Here is a 25,642-nt window from a genome sequence, read left to right as displayed (position 1 = left end):
AATGAGGGTAGTCGAGAGTTGAAGGATTAACCTTTTTGTGCCTTTATTGAACGATACCCAATAGGACAGTTAGTGCGGCCCTGTCTCCTTTCCATAGCCCGAAAATCAAAAAGGTAACTGCATCTAAATCTAGTTTGGATATCACTCTCAACGTACAGCCAACCTCACAAGTAACTAGGTTCACATGTAATGTCCTCATCTTACATTCAAAACATGGCAGCACCTAAAATCTAGTATTTAAATCATCCTTAACTATTAAACAACCTCACAAGATGATTGAACGTCCATGTCTATTCGATGGGATGTGGCGGAATTCAAACCCACGACTAGGTAGCACTAGCAGACTGAAAGGTGTAAAACCTCAGTCGTCTCGGCTATCCTGGCCGGTTAACAGTCTTGACAGTTTGAAGAGAGTCTAGCAGCCAAGAAGCCCATGGCGACAGAGTTTCATATTATAATTATGTCCTGGACTTACATTCAACATAACAAGTGACCGCACCTAAATCATTCCCAACTTATAACCAATTCCACAATACGAGATAAACTGTTTGGCACATTAGCCATTGAGCAGCAGCCTAGAGACCCATGGCGACAGTGGTGGAGGAGACAGGTGTCTGCGTGGGCGAGCAGGCCTGACGCACACTCATCTCCCAGGTGTCGAGCAGCTGAGAGACGGAGAAGCGGCGCGGCAGTTGGCGGATGCGCGCCTCGAGCGCAGACTGCACGGCGCGTAGGAAGCTGGTGGCCGCGTACTCGTGCGGCGACAGGTGGCAGCGCGGCGGACTCTGCGGGTAGTCGTCTGGCACACTCAGTGCCACCGGCGGCACACACGGCAGATGGCGGTCGTCTAGCCAGCACACCAGCTGCACGCTGCGCGACCCCGGTTGCTGTGTCGGGTCCAGGCTCACCTGCAACAACACAACCAATCACTATAAACCAAAAGGCACAAGTTGTCTGTATTGTTTATATTGTCTGCATTGTTTCATCTCCTCATAACTTACATGGGAAGTTGAATGAAAATACCTAAAATCGTATAAAACCCACTTATTTATTGAAATGTTGAAAGATAAACTCGGTTGTTACACTATTAAGAATATCTCTCTAGAACTTAGATTTATTAAATTTGTTTATTAGGGTTTTTAACTGTTGACAAGTTGTCTGTATTGTTTATATTGTCTGCATTGTTTCATGTCCTCATAACTTACATGGGAAGTGGAATGAAAATACTTGAAATCATTTAAAACCCACTTATTTATTGAAATGTTGAAAGAAGTTTCGGTTGTTACACTATTACCAATATCTCACTACAACTTAGATTTATAAAATTTGAATATTAGAGATTGCAATACCATTGGGTAAATCATTTATGTCTTGTTCTCGACAAATTTTTAATGAATAATACAAGAACTTTTTTGAACTAAAAATGTTGCTTATAAATTCACAAAAAATAAAACCTCGAATTTTTACGGTTAAAAATTTGCAAAAGAGTTGGTCCTATTTTGACATTTTCAATAATAATAATTGACCGAAGCGAAGCTGAGGTCTTAGTTTCGACTCGATCGGCTTTTGTCGGTTTGTTTGTTTGTTTGTACCGCAGTTACAGTCGCAGTTATTGTCCGATTTGGATGAAATTTGGTATGCAAGTTCTTTGAAACAAGGCGCAGAAACGTATGTGTAGCGATTTTTGGTAAGACCTCCGGTTTTTTTGTAATATTTAAAAACCCGTAGAATAACCTCAAAAGTATCTTTGAAGATACAGCAACTCATGTTCCTACTTTTTCGCATTTGTGCATTTTTGTGTCGCTCTACAGTGTCAAGTCTTTTGTTTTCCTTTTGGTATGAGATCGGAAACCGATTTGTGAGCATTAACATTCTGCATAGGCATTGAGCCATAACATTGAATCTACTTTTCATGAAAAACATCATTAGCAACCTCCTGTCATTGTCACCAACAAACCCATCTTATTTAGAATCATTTTCCATCTCACCATCGTTTGTGAGACGATTCATAATCTAAATTGCCTACTGCATATTCCATTTTTCCGTCAGTTGACCGATTTCTTATAAATAATTATTAGAAAAGTTGTAATATATGTTTATATTGTGAATATGGAGACGATATAAAGGTACCTCCTTGATAAGGCCGGTGTCCCTGCAAACAGTATCTCTAGCACTTTCAATGGAGAAAATAATAGATGACATGGCTAAATCTTCACAATAATATACTGTACTTACAGGCCCTTCTCATTAGATTGAGAGTTGTATTCATGAGCGAGGTCTACTGTTTGCAGAACTACTAGTAATAAATATATAAAAATAACAATACATATAAAATATGTATTTTGAATTACCGTACCTTGAATCTTTGATCCAAGCGAGCTATTTCACCCTGCAAGACTTCAGGAATATCATCAGGAGGTTCCTCCAGTTTCCGCTTTCTTGACAACGGTGGCAACGTTCTAAACAGACAAATTCATGAATAAACGCTCTAGGTTATCTATTTGTGAAGGTGATATTGTAGTAGTATTCATACTGAATCTGTGGTTTGACAATATCTAGTCTTTCAAATCAAAACGCTTTACGCTTGAATAGATAAACAACATAACTCATTTACTCTTGAAACATTTCCAATCCATTTACTTTGTGTGCTTGAGAGCCTTCCCTTTCCAGTATAATGCTACTTTAAAATGATATATTTAATACTCAAAAGCATCGTTTCTATTCAAGAGATGAGTCACGATAAAACAATGCAATGTAGGAAATGATTGAATAATGTAATGCAAGTGGAGTATAAAATGTTGTGGAGTATCAGCAATAGCTTACAATATCAAGAACTTACGAGCACACAAAAAATACATTATTAAAACCACAAAAGTTATCACACTATTTCGATCACTGACTTGAACCTATCTACTGTAAAAATTTCACATATGAAATACTCATCAGTAAAACAATTTAAAAACTAGTAGTGTATTTTTCATTCACAATAAATAATTATGAACATATTTTAAATATGATATATACTTATGTGAACATATTATTTACATTGAAGGATAATATTGTAATGGTCAATGAAGGAGAAGAGCAGCTCAAATTGAGAAATAACTCATAAAATTTCCAAGACCTGAACTAGATTAGAATTTGAGACTGAACAAACGACCATAAGTGCGAACATCACTTACTTGATGTCAGATCCAAATAAGGCCTCGAGGCAAGGGCCGAAGGTTCGCTGCAGGGTGTGGTTGATGAGAGGACTCTGCAGCAGATGGCCGTTCAGAGCTTCCAGAATGGGATGCTGTTCTCTGAGAACGGGAGCCGGGCCGGTTTCGCTTCGTTTGAAATCAAGCTTTTCCAATACAACTTCACACTTCAGCAAAGTTTCCAACGGCATTCTTTTGCTGGGGTGAGAGAGAATATCCAAAAGCTTTTTCATTTTAGCACATTTTTCCTGGTCTGAAAACAAGAAATATGAGAGATCCCATTACATTTTACAAGAAAATTGAGAGTATTTGCATCAAAAATACTATTATACAGAATTTTTCAGAAATAGTGTCCAACAATTTAGGGTATTGTTCCTGGATGATAGGAGACTACAAATGTCGCATTTGAAGTGTCCAAAACTCAGCGGTTATCCTTATAGCTGCCATTTTGTTTTTTCACTTGAGAATTTTTATCTCAAAAACGAAATGTTGTATTGATCTGACATTTGGCATGAATATTTATGCTATAAAGACTCAACTTGAGAAAAATTAAATGTACATATTCAAAATGGCGGCCATTTTAAATTTTTGATGGCGAATTTCAAGGAAACCGTTCACTTTACAGAAAATTTACAAGAGACAAAAAAGTTAGCAAATTTCATCAGGATAAAAATGAAAATTTTTATTTTCTATTTTAAAGTTGAGTCTTCATAGCATAAAAATATTCATGCCAAATGTCAGATCAATACAACATTTCGTTCTTGAGATAAAAATTCTCAGTGAAAAAACAAAATGGCAGCTATAAGGATAACCGCTGAGTTTTGGACACTTCAAATGCGACATTTGTAGTCTCCTATCATCCAGGATCAATACCTTAAAATGTTCGACACTACTTCTGAAACAACCTGTATAGAGACAAATAATAATAGAGAACATTAATATAGGGACAAATAAAACGAAATATAGGAAAAAGTTACCTCCATTTCCCATTTTGGCGATCATTCTTCTGAGAGGATCGATGTATTTGCTCAACTGACGAGCCTTTTCTCGGTAGGCTTGATCCTCCTGTGAGTTGCACGGACTAGGAGTGGGCACTGAGGTGGGGCCTTGTCCTGGAGTGTTTAGTGAACTACTCGGAGAGGCTACCATTCCTAAAACAAAATAGAAAACAAGGTTTTTACAATTGAATTATTGTAAATAGAATATAATAATATATAGTATATAAAATAGAAAGTGGATTTTCATGTTTCAAGGCGTTATTTTTTTCAGATCGATGCCGAACGCTCGAACGCTCTAGGTTTGTGCGTGGGTAATGGACAGAATGATGATGAGTGGACCTGCAGCTTTAGGTGGGTCACATGTGTTTAATATAGGTACCAATGTAATAACGACAAACTTGTCTGTGTAATTTCTCTGGAAAGGCTACCAATGGTCGAGAACCTAAGGCTAGTTTTCCGAGATAGTTCTCCGATGGTTGAGAACCTGAGGCTCCCAAATGCTAGTAATGGTCTAGGTTATTATTATTAATGGTCGAGAATGGAATTGCAACAGCTTCATCAACAGCTTCGATGTCATAAATCAGTATTTCCTGAGCATGACAATTATTATGTATAAACCTTTATACACTAGTAATCATTATTTCGAGGTTAATTAGAAAATAATATAATTTAAAGATCATAAATGGCAATAGTTTTGATGTACTGTACTATAAACTCAATCGAAAATATACAAAAAAACTATAGTTGAGTGGCGTGAATCGATAAAAATATTGCAGTAATCGCAAGAAACATAACTTTGTAAACATTAGTTTGAATTAATCGATCACATTAATAAATTATGAAGTATAATCATTGATTGTGAGTGAACTCACCAACAGAGCGCATTGGTCCACCCATGTTTGGAGTCATTTGAGCGTTTGGAGAAGGAACCAAAGCTGGAGAAGACACCATCTGGTTGCTGAAACACACAACTTGCAATTCTTTGAAATGCTACAAAACATATCATTGTGTAATTCTAATAAACTCATAGATTTTTATTATAGTTTTAACTGTTTTCTCAGAAACAATGTTTGAAACAAATTCATTCATTTCCAATGGATTACCGTATTTTTTAGGTAATACATCTCTATACTTTCCATTAAATGTCTGCCATCAACCCATCTTAATCCCATCCATTTCAATCTACCTTTACACTTGTGCATTTTAACCTATCGTATTAAACTCTCTGTTTTTCATTGATAAAAACTCATTGATGTAGTTAATTTCCTATGTTAAAAAGCTTAAAACTCTCGTAAATGCTGATCTTTGCGCCACTTCTAAACGTTTCATTTTCTATCAAATTGCTACACATACTAAATTCCAATTTCTGTTCTTTTCATGAGTCAGTCTCATCATTCATAATTAAAGCATACAAGAATAAAAAGTTAATGTGGCCAAAAGTTTGAACAGTTGATACCTGTTGGAACTCTGTAGTAGTACCATAAATGATAAAGATACTGTTTAGTTACTTGTTTCAGTTGTCTCTGGTAGTAGGTACTAGAACTAGGCCCCCATAATTAGATGATAGAGAACTACGAGTTCGACTGCTTTGAACTAGTAGTGAAGTCCGGCACAGCGTTCTCTATCCAATGGTTTATCTACTAGCTTATGCTTACTCTATGATTTCATTTCCCTGGATAATTTTATAATAACATCGTGTGTCCTGGCCGGCTGGGTGGTTACTTCCTGGATAAAACAGCATTATTTTCCGGCAGAATCACTTCCAGATGTCGGAGTATCGATATAGATTGATTGGTTGATTATATACCCTAACACTATTAAGATGTAATGATGTCGGAGTATCGATGTAGATTGATTGGTTGATTATATACCCTAACACTATTAAGATGTAATGATGTCGGAGTATCGATGTAGATTGATTGGTTGATTATATACCCTAACACTATTAAGATGTAATGATGTCGGAGTATCGATGTAGATTGATTGGTTGATTATATACCCTAACACTATTAAGATGTAATGATGTCGGAGTATCGATGTAGATTGATTGGTTGATTATATACCCTAACACTATTAAGATGTAATGATGTCGAGTATCGATGTAGATTGATTGGTTGATTATATACCCTAACACTATTAAGATGTAATGATGTCGGAGTATCGATGTAGATTGATTGGTTGATTATATACCCTAACACTATTAAGATGTAATGATGTCGGAGTATCGATATAGATTGATTGGTTGATTATATACCCTAACACTATTAAGATGTAATGATGTCGGAGTATCGATGTAGATTGATTGGTTGATTATATACCCTAACACTATTAAGATGTAATGATGTCGGAGTATCGATGTAGATTGATTGGTTGATTATATACCCTAACACTATTAAGATGTAATGAATATTAGTTTATTATGTAGATCTTACAATCATTCATGTAAATTGTAGAACTACACTATTCAGATACGATTATAGTTATTTGTGCAACTAGTGCGCAAAGTGACAGTTTGCTGCACCGAAAGAAACGTTTACGCCCGAGCCGCAGGCGAGGGCGGAATGGTTTCTTGAGTGCAGCAGAGGAACTTTGCGCACGTATTTCACATCAAGTTTTTCCTACAGTTACCATTGAATATGAAAAGTGGGTAATTATGGGTAAAATTGCCTGAAATGCATCAAATTTTTTTCTGTGTAATTTTATTGTTGATAAAAACCTTAATCCTAAAATCCTAAAGTCCTCGTTGTCCTTGGTTATAATATCTAATACTAATAATTAGCGCGTTGTGCTTCGTTGCACCTCTGCTCACTATAGCAGCCACAGCAGTCTCTGTTACCAACTTCATTTTGATTTTGCTGCACTGTTGCTCCATATAACCTACTAAGTATTTTGCGTTGCCATGTTGCAAATCTGGAGTGCAGAAAAATTTTTCCCGCACTAGAGCGGAAAAGTGATTCTTTGCGTTCTGTAATCAGTGCAGCAATGGCCACTTTTCAACGTAACTGTAGGAAAAGATTATTTTATTATTTAGATCTGAGAATAATTCATGTGAATATTGAGTAAATTGAAGAACTATGTTGAGAGTATTGGCAGAAAAGAAGGCTTGAATTAGATTATCTAGTGATAACATCATACGTACTCTTGATAATAATACAGTGTACTTGCCTTGAAGCCAAGCCAGCAGAGGCAGGCGACTGAGCCGAGTGGGGTGGAGTGGGGCTCTGCCTTAGGAACTGAGTGGGCGTCACGTTGCGAGCATTCACAAAGCCTGCGCCCTGTCCGCCCATCATCATGCCTTCATTCTGCAAATTCTAACACAATTCAACAAATTAACAGCCTATCACACGACTGCAATCATACTGATAATGCAGGACTGCTGGGAACAAGTAGGCCTATATCGAAGTGGTGCTTCGTAAAAAAATTGTGATTGATTAAAACGATAGAAATTTTGGACAAAACCAAAAAGACAATATTGTACAATAAGACAAACTTTGGACAAAGCCTCTTGATTAAAACAAGACGAATTTATCAGTTCTCTTGAGGCTTAAGATACTATTTAGTTTTTTTTTTCCTACAGTTACGTTGAAAAGTGGCCATTGCTGCACTGATTACAGAACGCAAAGAATCACTTTTCCGCTCTAGTGCGGGAAAAATTTTTCTGCACTCCAGATTTGCAACATGGCAACGCAAAATACTTAGTAGGTTATATGGAGCAACAGTGCAGCAAAATCAAAATGAAGTTGGTAACAGTGACTGGGCTGCTATAGTGAGCAGAGGTGCAACCAAGCACAACGCGCTAATTATTACTATTATATATATTATAACCAAGGACAACATTTTTATTCAATTTGACAATAAATTAAGGTTTTTATCAATAATAAAATTACACAGAAAAACATTTGATGCATTTCAGGCAATTTTACCCATAATTACCCACTTTTCATATTCAATGGTAACTGTAGGAAAAACTTAATGTGAAATACGTGCGCAAAGTTCCTCTGCTGCACTCAAGAAACCATTCTCGCCTACGGCTCGGGCGTAAACGTTTCTTTCGGTGCAGCAAACTGTCACTTTGCGCACTAGTTGCACAAATAACTATAATTAAACTGTAACTATTAGCAAGTTAGTAAACATAGCATGCACAATCATTAGCATGGAATGTGAACATTCGCCAGGTGGTTAGGAAACCACATAACCAGTCTATAGTGAGATACACTTTGGACTATCAGCATTTCTTATTATATGAAATCATGGCTTCCCATTAAATCAATGCTGAAAGTTCGAAATGAACCTTTTTTATATGTAAATAGTTACTAAAAAGTGGTTCAATGACGACTAATGCTAGGTGAACTTCCTGAACTGCAAATTGGAGCTAGTCAATTTGAACGCTGTCACTATAGTAAGGTCCACGTTATAATGGCAGTGGAGAAACAGAACAGCGGTGCCTTCTTTAAAGGATAGCTGATACCAGCATATCTGATGTAATATTAACTGTTCATTCTTGTTTGAAATAATCAATTAGGTTATATTTTTTTCCTACAGTTACGTTGAAAAGTGGCCATTGCTGCACTGATTACAGAACGCAAAGAATCACTTTTCCGCTCTAGTGCGGGAAAAATTTTTCTGCACTCCAGATTTGCAACATGGCAACGCAAAATACTTAGTAGGTTATATGGAGCAACAGTGCAGCAAAATCAAAATGAAGTTGGTAACAGTGACTGGGCTGCTATAGTGAGCAGAGGTGCAACGAAGCACAACGCGCTAATTATTATTCATTATATATTATAACCAAGGACAACATTTTTATTCAATTTGACAATAATTAAGGTTTTTATCAATAATAAAATTACACAGAAAAACATTTGATGCATTTCAGGCAATTTTACCCATAATTACCCACTTTTCATATTCAATGGTAACTGTAGGAAAAACTTAATGTGAAATACGTGCGCAAAGTTCCTCTGCTGCACTCAAGAAACCATTCCGCCCTCGCCTACGGCTCGGGCGTAAACGTTTCTTTCGGTGCAGCAAACTGTCACTTTGCGCACTAGTTGCACAAATAACTATTTATTCGCCAAGAAAGTAAATTAATATTTTTTAATGAGTCCATATTATTATTATTATTATTAACGATTTAATAATGAATTTTCATGATTGAGATTGAATATTTTGTTAATTAATTATATTTCGATATTGTTAAAAAACAATTTGACAACGTTGCAGAGCTAGAAAAGGATAGCGCTATCTGCTTTTTCGAATGATAGACAAGGGTAGCAACAACAGTGTGAATTGCATACTGTCATTATAACGTAGACCACTCTATAGCTCAAGTATGTGAATATTTCCTATTTTAGTTATAATAATGTGAAATATTTATCTATGTTTAGTTTTGAAGCATCTAGATTTGAAAATCTACTTTGTGAAAATACTTGAGGACTGAAAATTTTGTGAATTGAAGAACTACAAGACTTAACCTATTTCAGACTATATGTTATCTAAATTTGGGACAGGGATAGCACAAGGTTACCTTACTTTTTCTCTCCCTATCATTTTGATAATGTACTTATTGTATAAATAGATAGATGAATAGCTGTATTGAACAGGATGTTATAAACTGTCGTAGACCTACCTTCCGCTGTTGAAGGTGTCCCATTTGCCCTGGCATGGGACCTCCCATTTGAGCAGCAGATATGGGGCTGCCCATCGGACCCAGCCCAGCCATCTGTCCTGCCATCTGAGCAGACATCTGTGCATTCATCTGGCCTGCCATCTGAGCGCCCATCTGGTTGCCCATTGGTCCAGCCATTGGTCCCATCTGGCCCACCATTGGACCTGGCATCGGGCCACCCATCGCGTTCGGGTTCATTGGGCCCATCGGTCCCCCCATCTGATTCGACATTGGTCCCATCTGTAATCACAATAATCATATAAATATATTATTTATAATTATTATTCACAATACTACTGCTTTCCAAACAATACATTAATAAATAATTCATCACTTCAAGTAGTCATTTACAAATAATGAAATCAATTAAAAGAGCAACATTACGGTGAGAACAGAACGAGTTGCGGTGTAGATTTCAGTTTTGATCGATGTCAATAATCAGCTGTTAAGCCTGGTTTTCATTAGTGGAGTTAGTGGTAGAGTTCCCTGGGCAAGTACTAACTATCTTGTGAACTCTCCCAATGGTAAAGTCATATTATACACGTTTACATAGTCATGGTATAGCCTAGTACTCGTTTTTAGTATAGTAGAGTGGGATAGTACTCTATCACCGCTTCTCACTCTACTCTACCACTACTATGCTAATGAAAACAGTCCCGATCTAGTAGAGTAGAGTCGGGTACAGTAGAGTAGTTTCTAAGGTTAGTTCTGTTCACTAGACAACACACTTTACCTACTATTCTTATAACCTACTCTAGAACATGGTACGCCATAGTGGAGTAGGTTAATTTCAACACAGAAAAAACTGAACAAGTAGAGGACACATTATACGGATTTTTTGTAACTAACTATTGTATGTAATTGTAATTTATCTAATATTTTGTGTAATTGATGTTGTAGTTTTAGTTTTTTTGGGAAAAAACAATCATTTATTTAATCTAAATTGTAGTGAAAACAGTTACTTGACCAAGTAAGTAGAGTAGAATTAGCTCGGTAGCGTTAGTATGCCAGTTACTAGACCACTAGCTCTACTAGTGAAAACCAGGCTTTAATGATGAAAATATTTGAATGTCATAGTTTATCATGTCCTACCGTTAGTAGCCAGCCTTAGGCACAATACATAACAATTTCTCAACTGAAGTTCGACACTAAGGGCCGTTTGCACAGTGTAAGTTTAAGCTAAAGCTTAAACCAAATCTGGATTTTTTTGGTTTAAACTAAAATTCCGTTTGCACAGTATCGGTTTAAACTCTGTATTGAGTTTAAACTCTGGGAAAGTTTAAACCTTGAAAGCAGGTTTAAACCAAATAATTTGGATTAACTTAACATCTGTAAAGATTGGATGAGGAAACAGCTAATAGTAAATTATTTTTCTACGGTTGTTTTTTAATTCTTCTGTAGACGATAATAAATTATAAATTTAGGTTATAGTAAATCATTATTTGAATGTAAAAATAATTATAATGGAGGAATTGATAGAAGGTTTTAATGCGATTGATAAAGATGACTGCGAAGAAATTTTAAAACTAAGAAAAATTGGGCAAAAACAAATGATTTAAATTTCTGGGATGATAGAGAATTTTCTTAACGGTTTTGCTTGAGTAAAGCAACTTCCAATCCAGTATTTGATTAACTAAACTAAACCACTTGATAGAAAGGAAGACAATTTTTAACAGTGGTCTTTGATTAGAAAACATATTTTTAATAAACGAGGAAGACCGTAGTAGATTTAAGCGTAACAAAATCGCTTTTTTAAAAACATTCTAAAATATATTTTTTGGTGCCTGCTAAATATAAGTTTGTATCTAATAGTAATATAGCATTTTATCACTTTTTGAAGAATTTCTTGATCGCTTTTCACTTTTATTACCGTACAGCTTACAGCTCTGTAGATTCTGAACAAGGAAATAGTAGCTACATAACCTCAATTTATTGATTGTTTATAATTGAATGAGAAATTTCCTGTAAAAATCAGCCTTCCTGATATTATAAACGATGACATTCTATTACCAACTTAACGCTAAACTAGTTTAACTTAAACTGGATTAGTAAATGCACTGAGAAAACCAATTCAAGTTTAAACTTTCAGATTAACTTAATTGAGTTTAGCAATCTATACTGTGCAAACGGCCCTAAGTCTGCAAAAAACATACTCACAACAATAAGAAATTTTTTCTTAAAAGAAAAAATGCAATATACTTCTGGATTGATTTTAGATCCCTATGAATACATAATGACTAGATATTAGAAATATAGTGGTTCGAAAAAGCTATTGAAATATTTGACTAGTAAACATAAATATAAATGAAAATAATGATATCTAAGGTGAATAAGGTACAAGGGAAATTTGCACAATGTATCATTTGCGTTACAAATAATATATTTTGCGGTCACTCTAGCTCAACTTAATTCAAAAATGCAAAAGCCCAGGACATCAATAGTTTTACAAAATCACTTGCTGTCACTTTTCATTATCTGTGAATTTCAAATCTGATACTTTTACAAGAGACTGATGTAATCTCCCTTATTCAATATGATTCTTCATGAATCGTAAACTATAATCACAAGGATAAACGTTAAATTGACTTGTTGAAGTAGAGTTTCTGTATTTGAACATTAAAAACAATATTGTAGTTATTGAAATTGATTATTTTACAAAAACACATACCGGCATAGTATTCATTCCAGTTTGCAGTTTTTGCTGCAGAATAGGCCGTTGGTTTAAAGTCTGCAACACTGAAAAAATAATAAAAATTTTTATTGCATAATTTTCACTTCTTAGCAAGTTAAAAGGCTAAAATGTAAAACTTCATATCAACTGTTTGTGATTTGTTTAGGGAATCACGGACGGAAAATAGAGAAAAGTAAGATCAAAGCAAAATCTACGACTATCTGCTGTTGAAGAGATTGCTGAATTCAGATTTAATGTGTTGCGTGAGCGTGACTGAACAATCCTCTCAAATATCCGTCATGGAAATAACAAAAAGATAAGTGCTGAGATAGTAAAATTTTATGTCAGTCTAATACCCAGTTTAAATGTATAGGCGAACAGATGAACGTGATTCATATTAAAATTACATTTATGGGATTTTCGTGATTTTTCCACAAGATTATAAAAATAATTCTCATTATCCTCGTGTAATCTATTGGAAATAAAATTACTAGTATATCAATTTAATTATTGTTCAAGGTGAATTAGTTTCTAGTTTGACAATACAATCTACCAAACTAATTAGATTAATCGAACAGATAAAATAGACCTAAAAAATTAGTGAAGAAAAGATAGCAGTTAAGTCAATACTCACAATTAGTTGCAGTAACTTGATTCTGTTGCTGAGGTGGGACCATTCCCATCATTTGGTTACCAGTACCTGAAAATATACATTGGCTTGATCAAAAACAAACTAAAACATTTAAAAATGTTCAACCAAGCTTGAATTGACTCTCATCTCGCCTTATTACCGTAACAGACTGTAAAACTTCAATCAAACAAAACCGTTTAATAAAACTGCATTTCCTTTTCGTGCAACATTTAATCCATCTACAAAATCAAAAGATGATAATAAAATGTATCAGTAACAATTTAAGATACAGTAGTGTGGATTATAGTGAAGATGTTTTAGTGAAGGTAGATGTTTAGTAGAGTGAAGGAATTTTAGGCTTTCAAAGTTTGGGGCCACTTGAATATTCTAGAATATTTTCAAAAGTTCGTTGTTTTTTTATTTTTACTTTTCTATAAACCTATTAAATTTATAAATTTGAATCATGCTATAACTCAAATTTACATTGGTTATTTATTTTGAAATAAAACTTGTTGATGTGATGCTGAACGTAGCCTTACTTTGAAGAATTTATTGGTCTAAATTTGAGAACAGAAGAAATTTTAGCCTAGCGTCTTTTCTTTATTTATTTATTTTAATACATGTCATTCAATAAATAAATAATTAGTGTCTACTGAAGTGAAATTTAAAATGTATGATTAGATTGAACATTAGACATTGCAGATTTGTAATTCTACCCAGATCATATTGTAGTCTCGTTAAAAAGAGATTCTTGGGTAAATTATTCACATCGAAAGTATTTTTTTTTTAACATTATCACAATTTGTTCAATGGTTATGACTTCTCCTTGGTGTGATGGAGCGTAGGCATGGTGTGAAATAGATTAGGATAATTAAACTTAATTTAGATGAGTATTAAGCATTTTCATTTGAGTGAATAAATGTATTTCTAAAGTTCTAAATGTATTGCAGACAATTTCTCAAGAGCTGTATTCAATGACCTGTAATATAAACTGTAATGTAATTTGCTATGGTATGTCATTGAATAAAACTTGATTTTATTATAAGCAATATTTTAAGCTCTCGCCTAGTCATAGGTATATGATTTGTTATTGTATTGACAAATGAATCAAGTAAAACAGCTTATGAATGAATCACCTTGTCTGGCAAGAGTCTGCAGGGCATTGATTGGGTCCTGCATGTTTTGCCCACCGGCTCCCCCTCCACCATTCATTGTTCCTTTTTTCGAATTGTCTGCAATATTAATCAACACAAAACACTATAGCAAGTTATACTCACACTGCGATTTTCTCTTATTAATCAATTGTTCAATAACAGACAGTTCAAAACAATTACTTCAATCAAATTCACTAGTGTAACAAGTAATAACATCATCACTAAACTACCAGTAGGCAGGCAAAAGAATAAATGGTAGATGCCAAAGCCAATGACATTTCATACAAAGACTTCTAACTCTTCACATTTCAGAACATAATTATTCACACTATTCACAAGCCGAAACAAATAGAAAGATACGTGCTTTAAAACAGTGATCGCACAAAATTATTCATTACACGAATTACTTATCACTCAACTACCAGTTGTGTCACCGGAATTATTTTCATATGCCTTCTAACACAGTAAAGCGATCGACAAAAAAGTTGGATAAGGAAAAATGTCGATAAGAATACGATTTGAATTGATAACTATTTAAAGCTACAATGAAGGAGTACCAAACGAAAAAAATGGTATCAAAATCCAGGCCTAGCCACTGATAAGTATTTATTCAGAACCGAACGTATTAATTGCGGAAGCTGACAAAAACAAACAGTCTCTAATTTGTCTAGGTTTGCAGTGTACAAAATATCAGACTAAGACAGCTATGCTATGCAACTGTCGGGTTTTTACTACTGTTATCTCTAACTACTATGACTAACTGTAGCTATAGATTAACCGACTATTAAATTTACTATCAAAATGTTGACATTGAAACCAAAAACCCAGCTCAGTTTTCCTGCATCAATTCTATTTTCTATAAAGTTATCTTATCTAAATCTTAATTAAATGAGTTGATATCAATAAAAGTTTGGTTCCAGAAATTAAAACAGATATGAGAAATATATTATTCATAAGCATAATTTGCTATCGCAATTGGACTGCCGATATGATAATCTGGTTATCTCTCTTTTTGAGTGGTTCTAAGATATAGTAATCTACTATCAATAGCTGGCAATCGAACTTATCAATGAATGTTTAATATGACTAAGTCACTAATGAATTGGGTCCAAATCACTCATCATAATCTTTAATATAAGATTATCTTGAATGAACAGATAATGTATATTATTAACTATTCAAAACATTTTTATTTTAACAGCCAGAACACATGAAAATCATTATCCCAAATTCAATCATTGGTGACGGCTTAGATCAATAATACAAAAATAGCCATAACAATACATAACTCATTATTGAAGTGCATCGACAATAAATGATTGATTGATTTATCACATGCCAGGTCTTGAAAACCCTATTGCATTTATAGCACTACAAAATGATAATAAATTGAAAATATTATTCTAAATGTACAAAAGAAGAAATAAAAAGTAAACTAAGTTGAAAATTTAAAAGTAAGACAAAAAAGTATAACCTCATTACAATTGAAAAATATTAAGATACATATCATGAAGAAGGAACAACATTGTTGTAATAGATTAATGAAGAATAATAATAAAAAAGTGAAAGAGAGTTATGATAGAGGAAGAAACATATGAAGAAGAAGAGTACTGGAAGGATAATGGAGTAATGGAATAATGGAGGGATAGTACCACAAAATGAGTCCTAGACTTTTGTGGGAGGAGAACCATCAAAGTTATTATTTATTTAATATTTATTTATGGATACAATTACAGATCATATTATTAATATGATTGGATTAAACAACAGGCTTGGTCCAAAATTATTATACTCACAAATTAAAAAAAAAATGGCCAAAAAAGAAGGTTATGTTTTTACTGATAAAAAGACTGTTTTGACTGATAAGTCCAATTTTCGTCCAAAAATAAATTTTGAATAAAGAACGATTAAAACACCAATGATTTTTCAACAAAAACACCAATAACTGATTGAAACAAAATTATAAGTTTGTTAAAAAAGGCAAATAAAATTATCAATTAAAATGAATGTTGAATTTGTTTAGATACATGAGTAGAATAGCAATTTTATATATAAAATTTAAATCCTCTCAAGTTTTCATCCTAACTTCAACTGCTTGTCAAGAATTGAATAGCATCAAATTTTACGTTTAGAGCAACAACTGACATTCACATAAAGTACAGTTGTGAAAGAGAAATTTTATACATATTAAAATACATTATAGTTTTGTATGTAAGGGTTACTTGCATTTAACGTAGAATGTTGCAAGAAATAAAATAAAGTTGGAAAAAGGGTACTTTGATTTTTAATTCTTATGTAATTTGAATTTCAATTATTATTTTGTTACTTTTGATTGTGAAAAGTTCAAAAAGTAATTCTATATTCAAGTACAACGTTAGGCCTATTCTACAAAAACGTTATTAAGGAGAATTCAAAAGTACTTACTTATTTCTCTAACGTGTAGAATAAGACGTGCTACAAATCCCAAGTATTCTTCCTGGAAATAGGAAGAAAAATTAATAAGACTATTCAATTTCTCAGAATATAACTGGACTTAATTCATAATTCAATTTATAAATCGTAAAAATAAGGACTATTTTCAAGAAAAATAAGATTCAAGAATAGTATCTATCATTTTATGCATGGATATGATCTTAGGGGAGTAAGCTTGGAAATAATTAAGGAGCAAATAGAAACTTGAACAACTAGTATTTGATTGTTAAGTACGGTAACAATAACAGAGGGTCCACTTAATCAGGCTTAGAACATTACCGTACAATTCTCGTATATTTCACATTTTTCCGGATTTTTTTAAGATTGGACCAATATTAAATGAGATATGGCTGCTTTAGTGGTTGGTCAGCCACCTTTAGAGGGTTATGTAATGTTGAAGCTTTTCGTAGGTTTTTTTACTTTTTGTGCTTTAAAGTTTTATAATTATCTACCTTTCCATGTGTCCTCTAGTTTAAATTTAAGAATTTTTCTCAAGGAATTGAAATCTTGGTTGTTTTCACTAGAAGATGTTGAGTTTCTGTTTAGATAGTATAGTTACTTTTATATTGTATTTTTGATATTATCATATTGCAGTGAATGATACATTTATGAAGGGACAGTTTATCTCTTAGTACTCTTCAACATATTTTTTTCTCTGTATTATAAACATTTATCAAGTTTTTATATAATTTTAGCTAGGCTCTAAGCTACTCTTTCTTTATTTTCAGTGTGATGGTGCCTCAACACGTTTTTTCAAATGAGGTTACCTAACCACTTTATATTATTGTTTTGTAATGTTTTGTGTATTATTTATTATTGTAAATTGTAAAGTGTGTCAATAAATGAAATGAAATGAAATTTTATTGTTTGAAATGACCTAAAATCGCTTACTATTAACATGCAATGCAAATATATTTTTGCATCATTGAGGCGACTCTATCAGCATGCCTTGGTTTGCACTGCAACCTTTCAGTGGTCACCAATCACTAAGGACTTGACAGTTGACACTGTAGAGCGACCCAACATGCAGCAACGCGCTTTGTATTCAGAAACGGCGCATGCGCTTTGTATTTAATCGTAGTACCATGAAAAGCCACTGACAGTGACACTGCTTGCCCAAACTTTTACCGCTAATCGCTTTTGTTTATTATTTTTCAATAATATTGTGAGTTGTATAACTCACAGTTTTCTTATGGATTACAAAATAACTAAGAAATTATGGAAGTGTAAAGAATCATATTAACTTGTGGACGTACCGTATGCAAAGAATACCGTACTTCACTAATAATATGCTATAAATACTTCACTAACACTACAAATTGATGTTCAATAATATACGAAACGTGATATACAAATACGAAATACAAGTTTGCAAGGATGAAAGAAAATTCAGATTCGTAGTACAATACGCTACCTCATCCGCTCTTTCATGAGCTGTCTCATGGTCTCATAGATACAGCGCGAATTCGAGCGAGACTACTACTACACCTCAGAATTTTGCAATCATTCGTTCATTCTGCATTCATAAACTGATGCTCTAATGTGTGTATATGGCATTCCTATTGCTTCTCTCTTAAATAAATGAGTCTTCCACAATTTGAATAGGCTAATAATTATTATTGTACCTGATAAACTGAAAATTCAGTCAAAAAATAACTAAAATAATAACTGATAATTCAGAATAAAAGAACAGTATTTAGTCTACAACTAAAATAGTTGTTGATTTATTAGTTGATTCATTTTTATGATGATAAATATTGTCCACAACTAAAATAGTTGTTGATATAATAGTTGAGTTACCGTTACCAGCATGTGTAACATAGACAGTAATTTGTTTTTGGAATTCGAATGACAACAGGTAGAACACTAAAGCCCGGTTGCACAAAAGCCGGTTGAATTTTAATCGTGGTTAATTACAAGAGAACAAATCAGAGAAGGCTTTCTTAAAAGACCGCTTCTCTGAATGGTTCTTGTGGAATATTATCCACGATTAAAATTCAACCGGAATTCATTCAGTTGCTTTCAACACTTTGAAAGCAACAGAATTCGAATCTGAATTTTCTTTCATCCTTGCAAACTTGTATTTCGTATTTGTATATCACGTTTCGTATATTATTGAACATCAATTTGTAGTGTTAGTGAAGTATTTATAGCATATTATTAGTGAAGTACGGTATTCTTTGCATACGGTATGTCCACAAGTTAATATGATTCTTTACACTTCCATAATTTCTTAGTTATTTTGTAATACTTAAGAAAACTGTGAGTTATACAACTCACAATTATTGAAAAATAATAAACAAAAGCGATTAAAAGTTTGGGCCAGCAGTGTCACTGTCAGTGGCTTTTCATGGTACTACGATTAAATACAAAGCGCATGCGCTTTTGCTGAATACAAAGCGCGTTGCTGCATGTTGGGTCGCTCTACAGTGTCAAGTTCACTAAGGGTACAATCACACTGAAAGCGGAGCGGAGCGGAGCGTGGCGTGGCGTGGTCAGAGCGTTCATGATACACACAGTAATCGTCTGAGCGTCAAGCGTGTAGAAAATGGCGTTGTCCAAGTTTGCATGGACATTACTTTGTGAAAACAATTACTTAAAGTATTGGATTTTAGCTAAGCCTGCTAGGACAGTCGGTTAATGAAATTAACTTGAATCGTAGACTATTTGTTGAATATCACCATCTGTTTAATGTTTTAAGAAAGCATGAGTCCCGATTTTTTGAGTAGCCTACAACATGTACATCTACCAATGTTACTACATAAGTGTCATTTTTATTGTAAATAAATAACACTAAGGTCACCATATTTCATAGAAATTTGAATGAAATGGATTAGAATAGCCTTACTTTCGATTTCAAAATGCAATAGATGAATGTTCTATTTTGAATAATCATATTATACACATTACAAGGGAATTTGGGCAAACATTAAATTTAATATTGTACTGAAATGTAGTGGAAAATGAACAAGTGAATTATTATGTACAAGAGTAGGCTACTAGTATGTACATTAGTAGGGCACTCGCACTTTGACGCTCCGCTCGTAGACGCTCCAAAAAACAAACCAGCTTGTTCCAAAGTTTGGAACGCCACGCTCAGCTCTGCGAGTAGACGCTTCCAGAGTGTTTTAGCTCATTACTTAACATGATATTGTTCACGACGCTCCTTGACACCACACCACGCTCCACTCCGCTCCGCTTTCAGTGTGGTTGTACCATAAGGCTGCCATATCTCAGTTAATATTGTTCCAATCTTCAAAACTCTGGTAATCGATAGGCAATTAAATTTACTAAAAAAATTATCCTTCTAATTTTTTTGTAAAAACAAAGGTTTCTGAGTTATTTAAGAAACACCATTTTATATAGCCGCCATTTTGTTTTATGCATTTTAAAAATTATCATAATTTTTTTGTAGCTTTGTATAGTTGTTATAAATGATCGTGCAAAGTTTCAATTTCGTATATTCAACCATTATTTAGAAAAAAATTAGAAGTAGAAAAGGAAAATGGCCGCTGTGTGACAAATGCCCTAGAGTATTAGTAGGGAGTTCGTAAACACCCTGTATGATATTGCACAATATTATATTAGACTATCGTTGTTCAAATTGCATTCAATTTCCAAATCGGCCAATTATTTATCAGCTCAAATTTTGTAAAATTCATCGGATAGCTAAATCTATTGCTATTTATTATGAATTGGTGTATAAGCTAACATTATATATTGTAATCTTCTTGGAAAATGAATCTTATCTCTTTCACTAAGAATGCAACTCTCATTTGGAGGCCTTCTATTCTGATGTTCTTCTACATTCCCATTCCCGAGCTGCACAATAAAATATGAGTCATGGACAATATTAGTCATATATATTGATGCAAAATATGAGTCATATGCATGGGATACCTGAATATATTGTTATTTATTATGAATTGGTGTATAAGCTAACATTATATTGTAATCTTTTTGAAAGAAAAATCTAATCTCGTTCACCAAGAATACAATTCTTATTTGGAGGCCTTCTATTCTGATCTGATGTTTGATACCTCCCTCGCGTTCGCTACCTTTCAGCCTGCCGCTCTGCTCTGCTCCCCACGCCACGCATCAACCAAATGAGTGGTTGACCCACCCGCCACCAGGGTGCGCCTCAGTCGCCGCCACCCGTTCCTGCGTTTCTATTGGCCGAGTACCGCCGGCCAATAGCAGCGCAGGTGAACTCGGGGACTGTGAATAAAAGGGGGCTACTCAGCTACCCTCGATAGCACTTGCTCACCAGCAGCCTTCCACTGAAGAGCCAGAAGAGACCACCAGCCGAGACCACTACCGAGACCAGGAGCAGAGCAGCGAGCAGGCCAATGAGGGAACCACGGCGAGACTAACCGCAACCTGAGGTGTCTTCCTTGTCTACTACCCAGCCAATGCCTAGGAGGAACCGAGCCGGCCGCCGAATCCAGAAGAGGAGGGCCCTACGTCGGCTTCGCCAGGTGGAGGAGAGGCTGAGGCTGTACACCGCCGCGCCAGCTGCGCCCCAAGACTTAGCGCCCCAGCCTAACAACTGGCGCGCGGGTTGGGTGCCGAACCGACATCGGAGTGTGTGCAGCGGAAGCCTACGATCCTGCCTGCCCGGGGTTTGACCGAAGGCCCCTTCTAAACGAGGAAGTGGTCGAGGAGGTCCTCCCGGCGGAGATTCGGCACGACCTCTGGCTAGTAGATCACCCGGTCAGCCCTCTCCGTAGCACGGGTAAACCAGAGTGGAGACTGCGAACCATTGACTTGAGCCCCTGCCGGCCTGCTCTCGCACCAGACGGACCTGCCCGGGACCCTCGCGCGGCGTGGTATCGCGCCAGTCGACGACTACTAAACATCTAGCCTGCCTTGGTCCCTTTTAGGGCCACCAGCAACAATCTTGGTCCCTTTTCAGGGCCACCAGCAACAAACTTGGCCCTTTCAGGGCCACCAAAAGCCATTTTTTCAGACAGTGGTAACAAACCCCTCGCTCGACCCGACTGACTAGCCCAATTGATGAACGAGCCACACCTTCCGCCATATCATGTTCTTCTACAATCCCATTCCCGAGCTGCAAAATAAAATATGAGTCATGGAGAATATGAGTCATATTCATTGCTGCAAAATATGAGTCATGGGATACATAAATCTATTTTTATTTACTATGAATTGGTGTATCAAGCTTAAGCTTAGCTAACATTGTTTTTTTTAATGTATCTAATCTCTTTTACCAAGAATTCTGATGTACTTCTACAATCCCATTTCTGAGCTGCACAATAAAATATGAGTAACTTTTTGGACCGTGTGAAGTGAAGTGGAATCCACTCACCCTTGACTTGGCTTTCTGGAACACATGTTTCTCCATTTCCATACTGTTTTTTGTAGTGGACATTCCAGAGCTGCGGACGGCCTCCTCGCTAGAAAAAAATAACACATTTTTAAATAAATGATTCCTTTTGATAAATGTTTTGCTATTCCTAGTAAATGAATTAAGATTTTTGCCATATCAGGCGAATATTTCTTATTCAATTTTTAAAAACGAATTCACAATTTATTTGTTCAATTGTGAATCACAAACAATCAATCAATCAATCAATTCATTTATTTCACAAACAACAATAATACAGAATAAAAAAGAAAGATATAACAAATGTGAAATAAAAGTGGACACCCCTAGGCATAAGCCCGATTGGGGTGTACTACTCCTAATAAAACAACTAAAAATACTCAGAGGAGTAGGCCGCTCCGCTCTATAAATAAACTTGGCATAATAAATTATAACTTAAAAGAAAATACATTTTTTTTCTGCTACGGTAGCCCATCACATGAAAACAAGGATGAAAAATAAAAGGCATACAGAGATAAAACCAAAAAATAGAAAATTTACAATGCAAAATGCATACTCTAAGAAAGGATATGTTAACTAGATTATTATTTAGGATTTAATAGTAATAAATAATGGAATTTCTTATTTAAGAATATCATCTTACAATTTTCAGAAATGATTCACAGTCATTAACACTGAGCAGGTAGTTTTTCAAACATTTCAGAAATGAATGTGAAAGTTCCTGGCAATTTAGATATTGCGACACTAGATTGAACAATCTAGGACCATTAAAATAATATGAATGTTGGAATATCGTTAAATTCGAATGTGGAACCTGAACCATAAACCGTCTAAAGTTATATCTCACATCTCTAATCATATATTCATTCAAACTCCTAAGAAAAAAAAGCTTCAATACTTTATAAACATAAAGATTTCTTATTGGAAGTATCTTGAGATGAACAAATATCGATATATAAACAACTATAAAATACTTACAGTACGGTAGCTTACAGTATTTAGTTCAAGGAAACATTAAATCAATAGTTTGTTGTTGTATTTTTACCCTACAAAGTATGTATTCAACTGTAACTTAAAATATTGCAAATGCTCTTCTTTAAAACTCTTATGATTTTGTTTGAAAAATATCATAGTCGACCTTAGTCCCAATAATATGTTCCAATACAAAACCACAAAATTTGACAGATAGTATAGTTAGTTAGGACTCTAAATGCATAAGAAAAAACATATTTTAAAATACAGTAATTCCTATAAATAACGTTCGAATCGGCGTTTTTTATTGATATTAATACCTGTAGGCCTAAATTAAAAAAGGATATGAGACAATATTGAATAAGTTATATATGTATTACATATGTATTATATATGTATATAGTATTGCAAACCACTACAAAATACTTACAGAATCTAGTTCAAGGAAACATTAAATCAATAGTTTGTTGCTGTATTTTCACCCTACAAAGTAAGCCTATTGTATTCAACTGTAACTTAAAATATTGCAAAATCTCTTCTTCAAAACATTAAGTTTTGAAGAAAAGCCTACAAAATTTAATGTGGGAAAAATCATTATCGTAGGCCTATTAACTTAGATTCATAGCAGTAGGCTAGGTACTTACATTTTTTGGACAACATTTTGACGAAAACTCTGTGTGCGCCAACCATTTTCGTCAGATGCCATAATACAGTATTACTGGTAGTGGACAAAATTTATTGCAGCTTCTTCCATTTAAACATATTTCTATGCACCAGCCTCAAAATTACATAAACATTGCAAAGATTGATGGACATCCACCTGTAGAATAACCAACTAGTGGTCTAAAACAGACAAGGGAATTGCAAAAACGCTTCAACATTATAATTCTTCAAAAAATAATGCAAGAGTAAAAAGATTCAAAAAATAATCTATAATAGACTATAATAAATGAGAAAAATTGGCTTTGTAGGCCTAGGTCAAGTTTTCAGTTTTTACTTAGAACCTTGCGTAGCACGGGTTACCTGTTGGTCCCAAATAATATTTCATTCCTAATCAGACTTTACAAATACTCTACAAACTGTACAACCATGAAAAAAGCTTAAAGGCAGGTAAAAAACTAGAAATTAACAAATCACTATCCGCAAACCGCAATTCGCCTTCCGCCATGATGTTTGCTATTACTCACACTTCCCCACTTACTTCACTTGCCTTGCTTGCCTCACTTTGAGTATCGATATCGATGTTAAAAATCGATGTTTGGATATTGCTACAATCAGACTATTTCTGTATGCAGGCATTCTGGAAGTAAACTTTCAAAAAATTGCTGGGATAGAGAGTAGCCATTTTAAGTTACTCGAAGACTCTATTTCAAGATGGTGTGATTGTCAACATTTTTGTTGGATTGCAGATCAAAACATAGAGAAACAATAGCGTAAGACTTACGCTATTGTTTCTCTATGCTCGAATTCACTTAAAAACTAAATATTATAATAATTATTGATAATGTTATTGTAAGCGGGCTGGCTGTGCTGGTCTGATTCTGATGTCAGAATTTTGGTTGCACCTGGCCAATTTAAGGGATTCTGACTTAATCTTTTTTAGGCATCCTTCCATAACTTGAACGTCATGATAAATCAATGAATTATAAAATGATATAAATCAAGCCATAATTAATAAATTATTTATTCATTTAGGTTTGGTTAATTTTTCAAAGACTTTGGATGCTAGGTATATTAAAATTAAAAGATGAAAAAAATTACAAAAATAAAGGCTCTTTATCATTATTTCAATTTCTATACTTAATTTCTTAGGCCCGTTTGCACATAATCCAGTTAAATTTTAACCGTGATTAATTTTACGAGAACCAATCAGAGAAGGTCTTTTAGATCAGTTTTAGTGGAGTTTTTTACATTTTCTCTATGAAATACTAATTTTTATTGTCCAAATTTATTAAACCCCCTGTGTCCAAGCGGGTCGCGGGGCAAAATTTCTTATTGCACTTATTCCAGGGACGCCAGTCCAGACACCATACATTTTATAATTCACTTTTAGAATAATAGAGTTTGATGTTTAGCAAGGTCTTAAACAGTTCATATTCAAAACAGTTTTTTCCGATCTCTACTGTTATCTGGAATGGACGTTCAACATATCAATAGCCGTAGCCCTAATTTTAACGAGGTTCTACAATCGATATCTTGTCGACTCTCGATATATTAGTAATTGAACTAATGACATAAAACCAATCTACATGAGCATATATCCTGAAAAAGGACGAATAGGTAAGTCCTTGTTGTACATAATAAACTTGACCTGTAAAAAGATTCGAAGGATACATATTCAAAATTTGAAACTGATTCTCTCTAAAGTAATTGTAGAACATATAAACAGACGCACAACGACTTTGGCCTTGAATAGGCCCAAGTCAAAAGTAAGAACTCGCTAACGCTCGTTCAAACATATAATTAATTTACGAAATATTAGGTTTAGGTCTCAATAATTATGAAAATGTATCAATCATTAAAAAAATA

The 25,642-nt window shown here is 34.4% G+C and overlaps 1 protein-coding gene across 2 annotated transcripts; it reads right to left on the bottom strand.

Moving 5' to 3' along the window:
• Positions 1 to 407: 407 nt before the first annotated feature.
• LOC111050014 (mediator of RNA polymerase II transcription subunit 15) lies at positions 408 to 24,298 on the bottom strand. 2 transcript variants are annotated; one of them, XM_022336245.2, is made up of 14 exons: positions 24,137 to 24,298; positions 23,758 to 23,956; positions 22,124 to 22,211; positions 16,747 to 16,798; positions 14,305 to 14,400; positions 13,172 to 13,237; positions 12,535 to 12,602; positions 9,828 to 10,106; positions 7,364 to 7,509; positions 5,071 to 5,156; positions 4,178 to 4,351; positions 3,183 to 3,453; positions 2,357 to 2,459; positions 408 to 908 (listed from the first exon to the last, which is right to left on the bottom strand). In XM_022336245.2, the coding sequence occupies exons 2-14, from the start codon at positions 23,817 to 23,819 to the stop codon at positions 576 to 578; spliced, it is 1,824 nt and encodes a 607-aa protein (XP_022191937.2). In that variant the 5' UTR covers positions 23,820 to 23,956; positions 24,137 to 24,298; the 3' UTR covers positions 408 to 575. The 2 variants fall into 2 exon arrangements, with proteins under 2 accessions (XP_022191937.2, XP_022191938.2); XM_022336246.2 differs by having other exon boundaries at positions 23,758 to 23,933.
• Positions 24,299 to 25,642: the final 1,344 nt, after the last annotated feature.

Source organism: Nilaparvata lugens, chromosome 3, assembly GCF_014356525.2.
Source record: "Nilaparvata lugens isolate BPH chromosome 3, ASM1435652v1, whole genome shotgun sequence".
NCBI lineage: Eukaryota > Metazoa > Arthropoda > Insecta > Hemiptera > Delphacidae > Nilaparvata > Nilaparvata lugens.
This window is presented reverse-complemented; position numbering and strand designations above follow the sequence as displayed.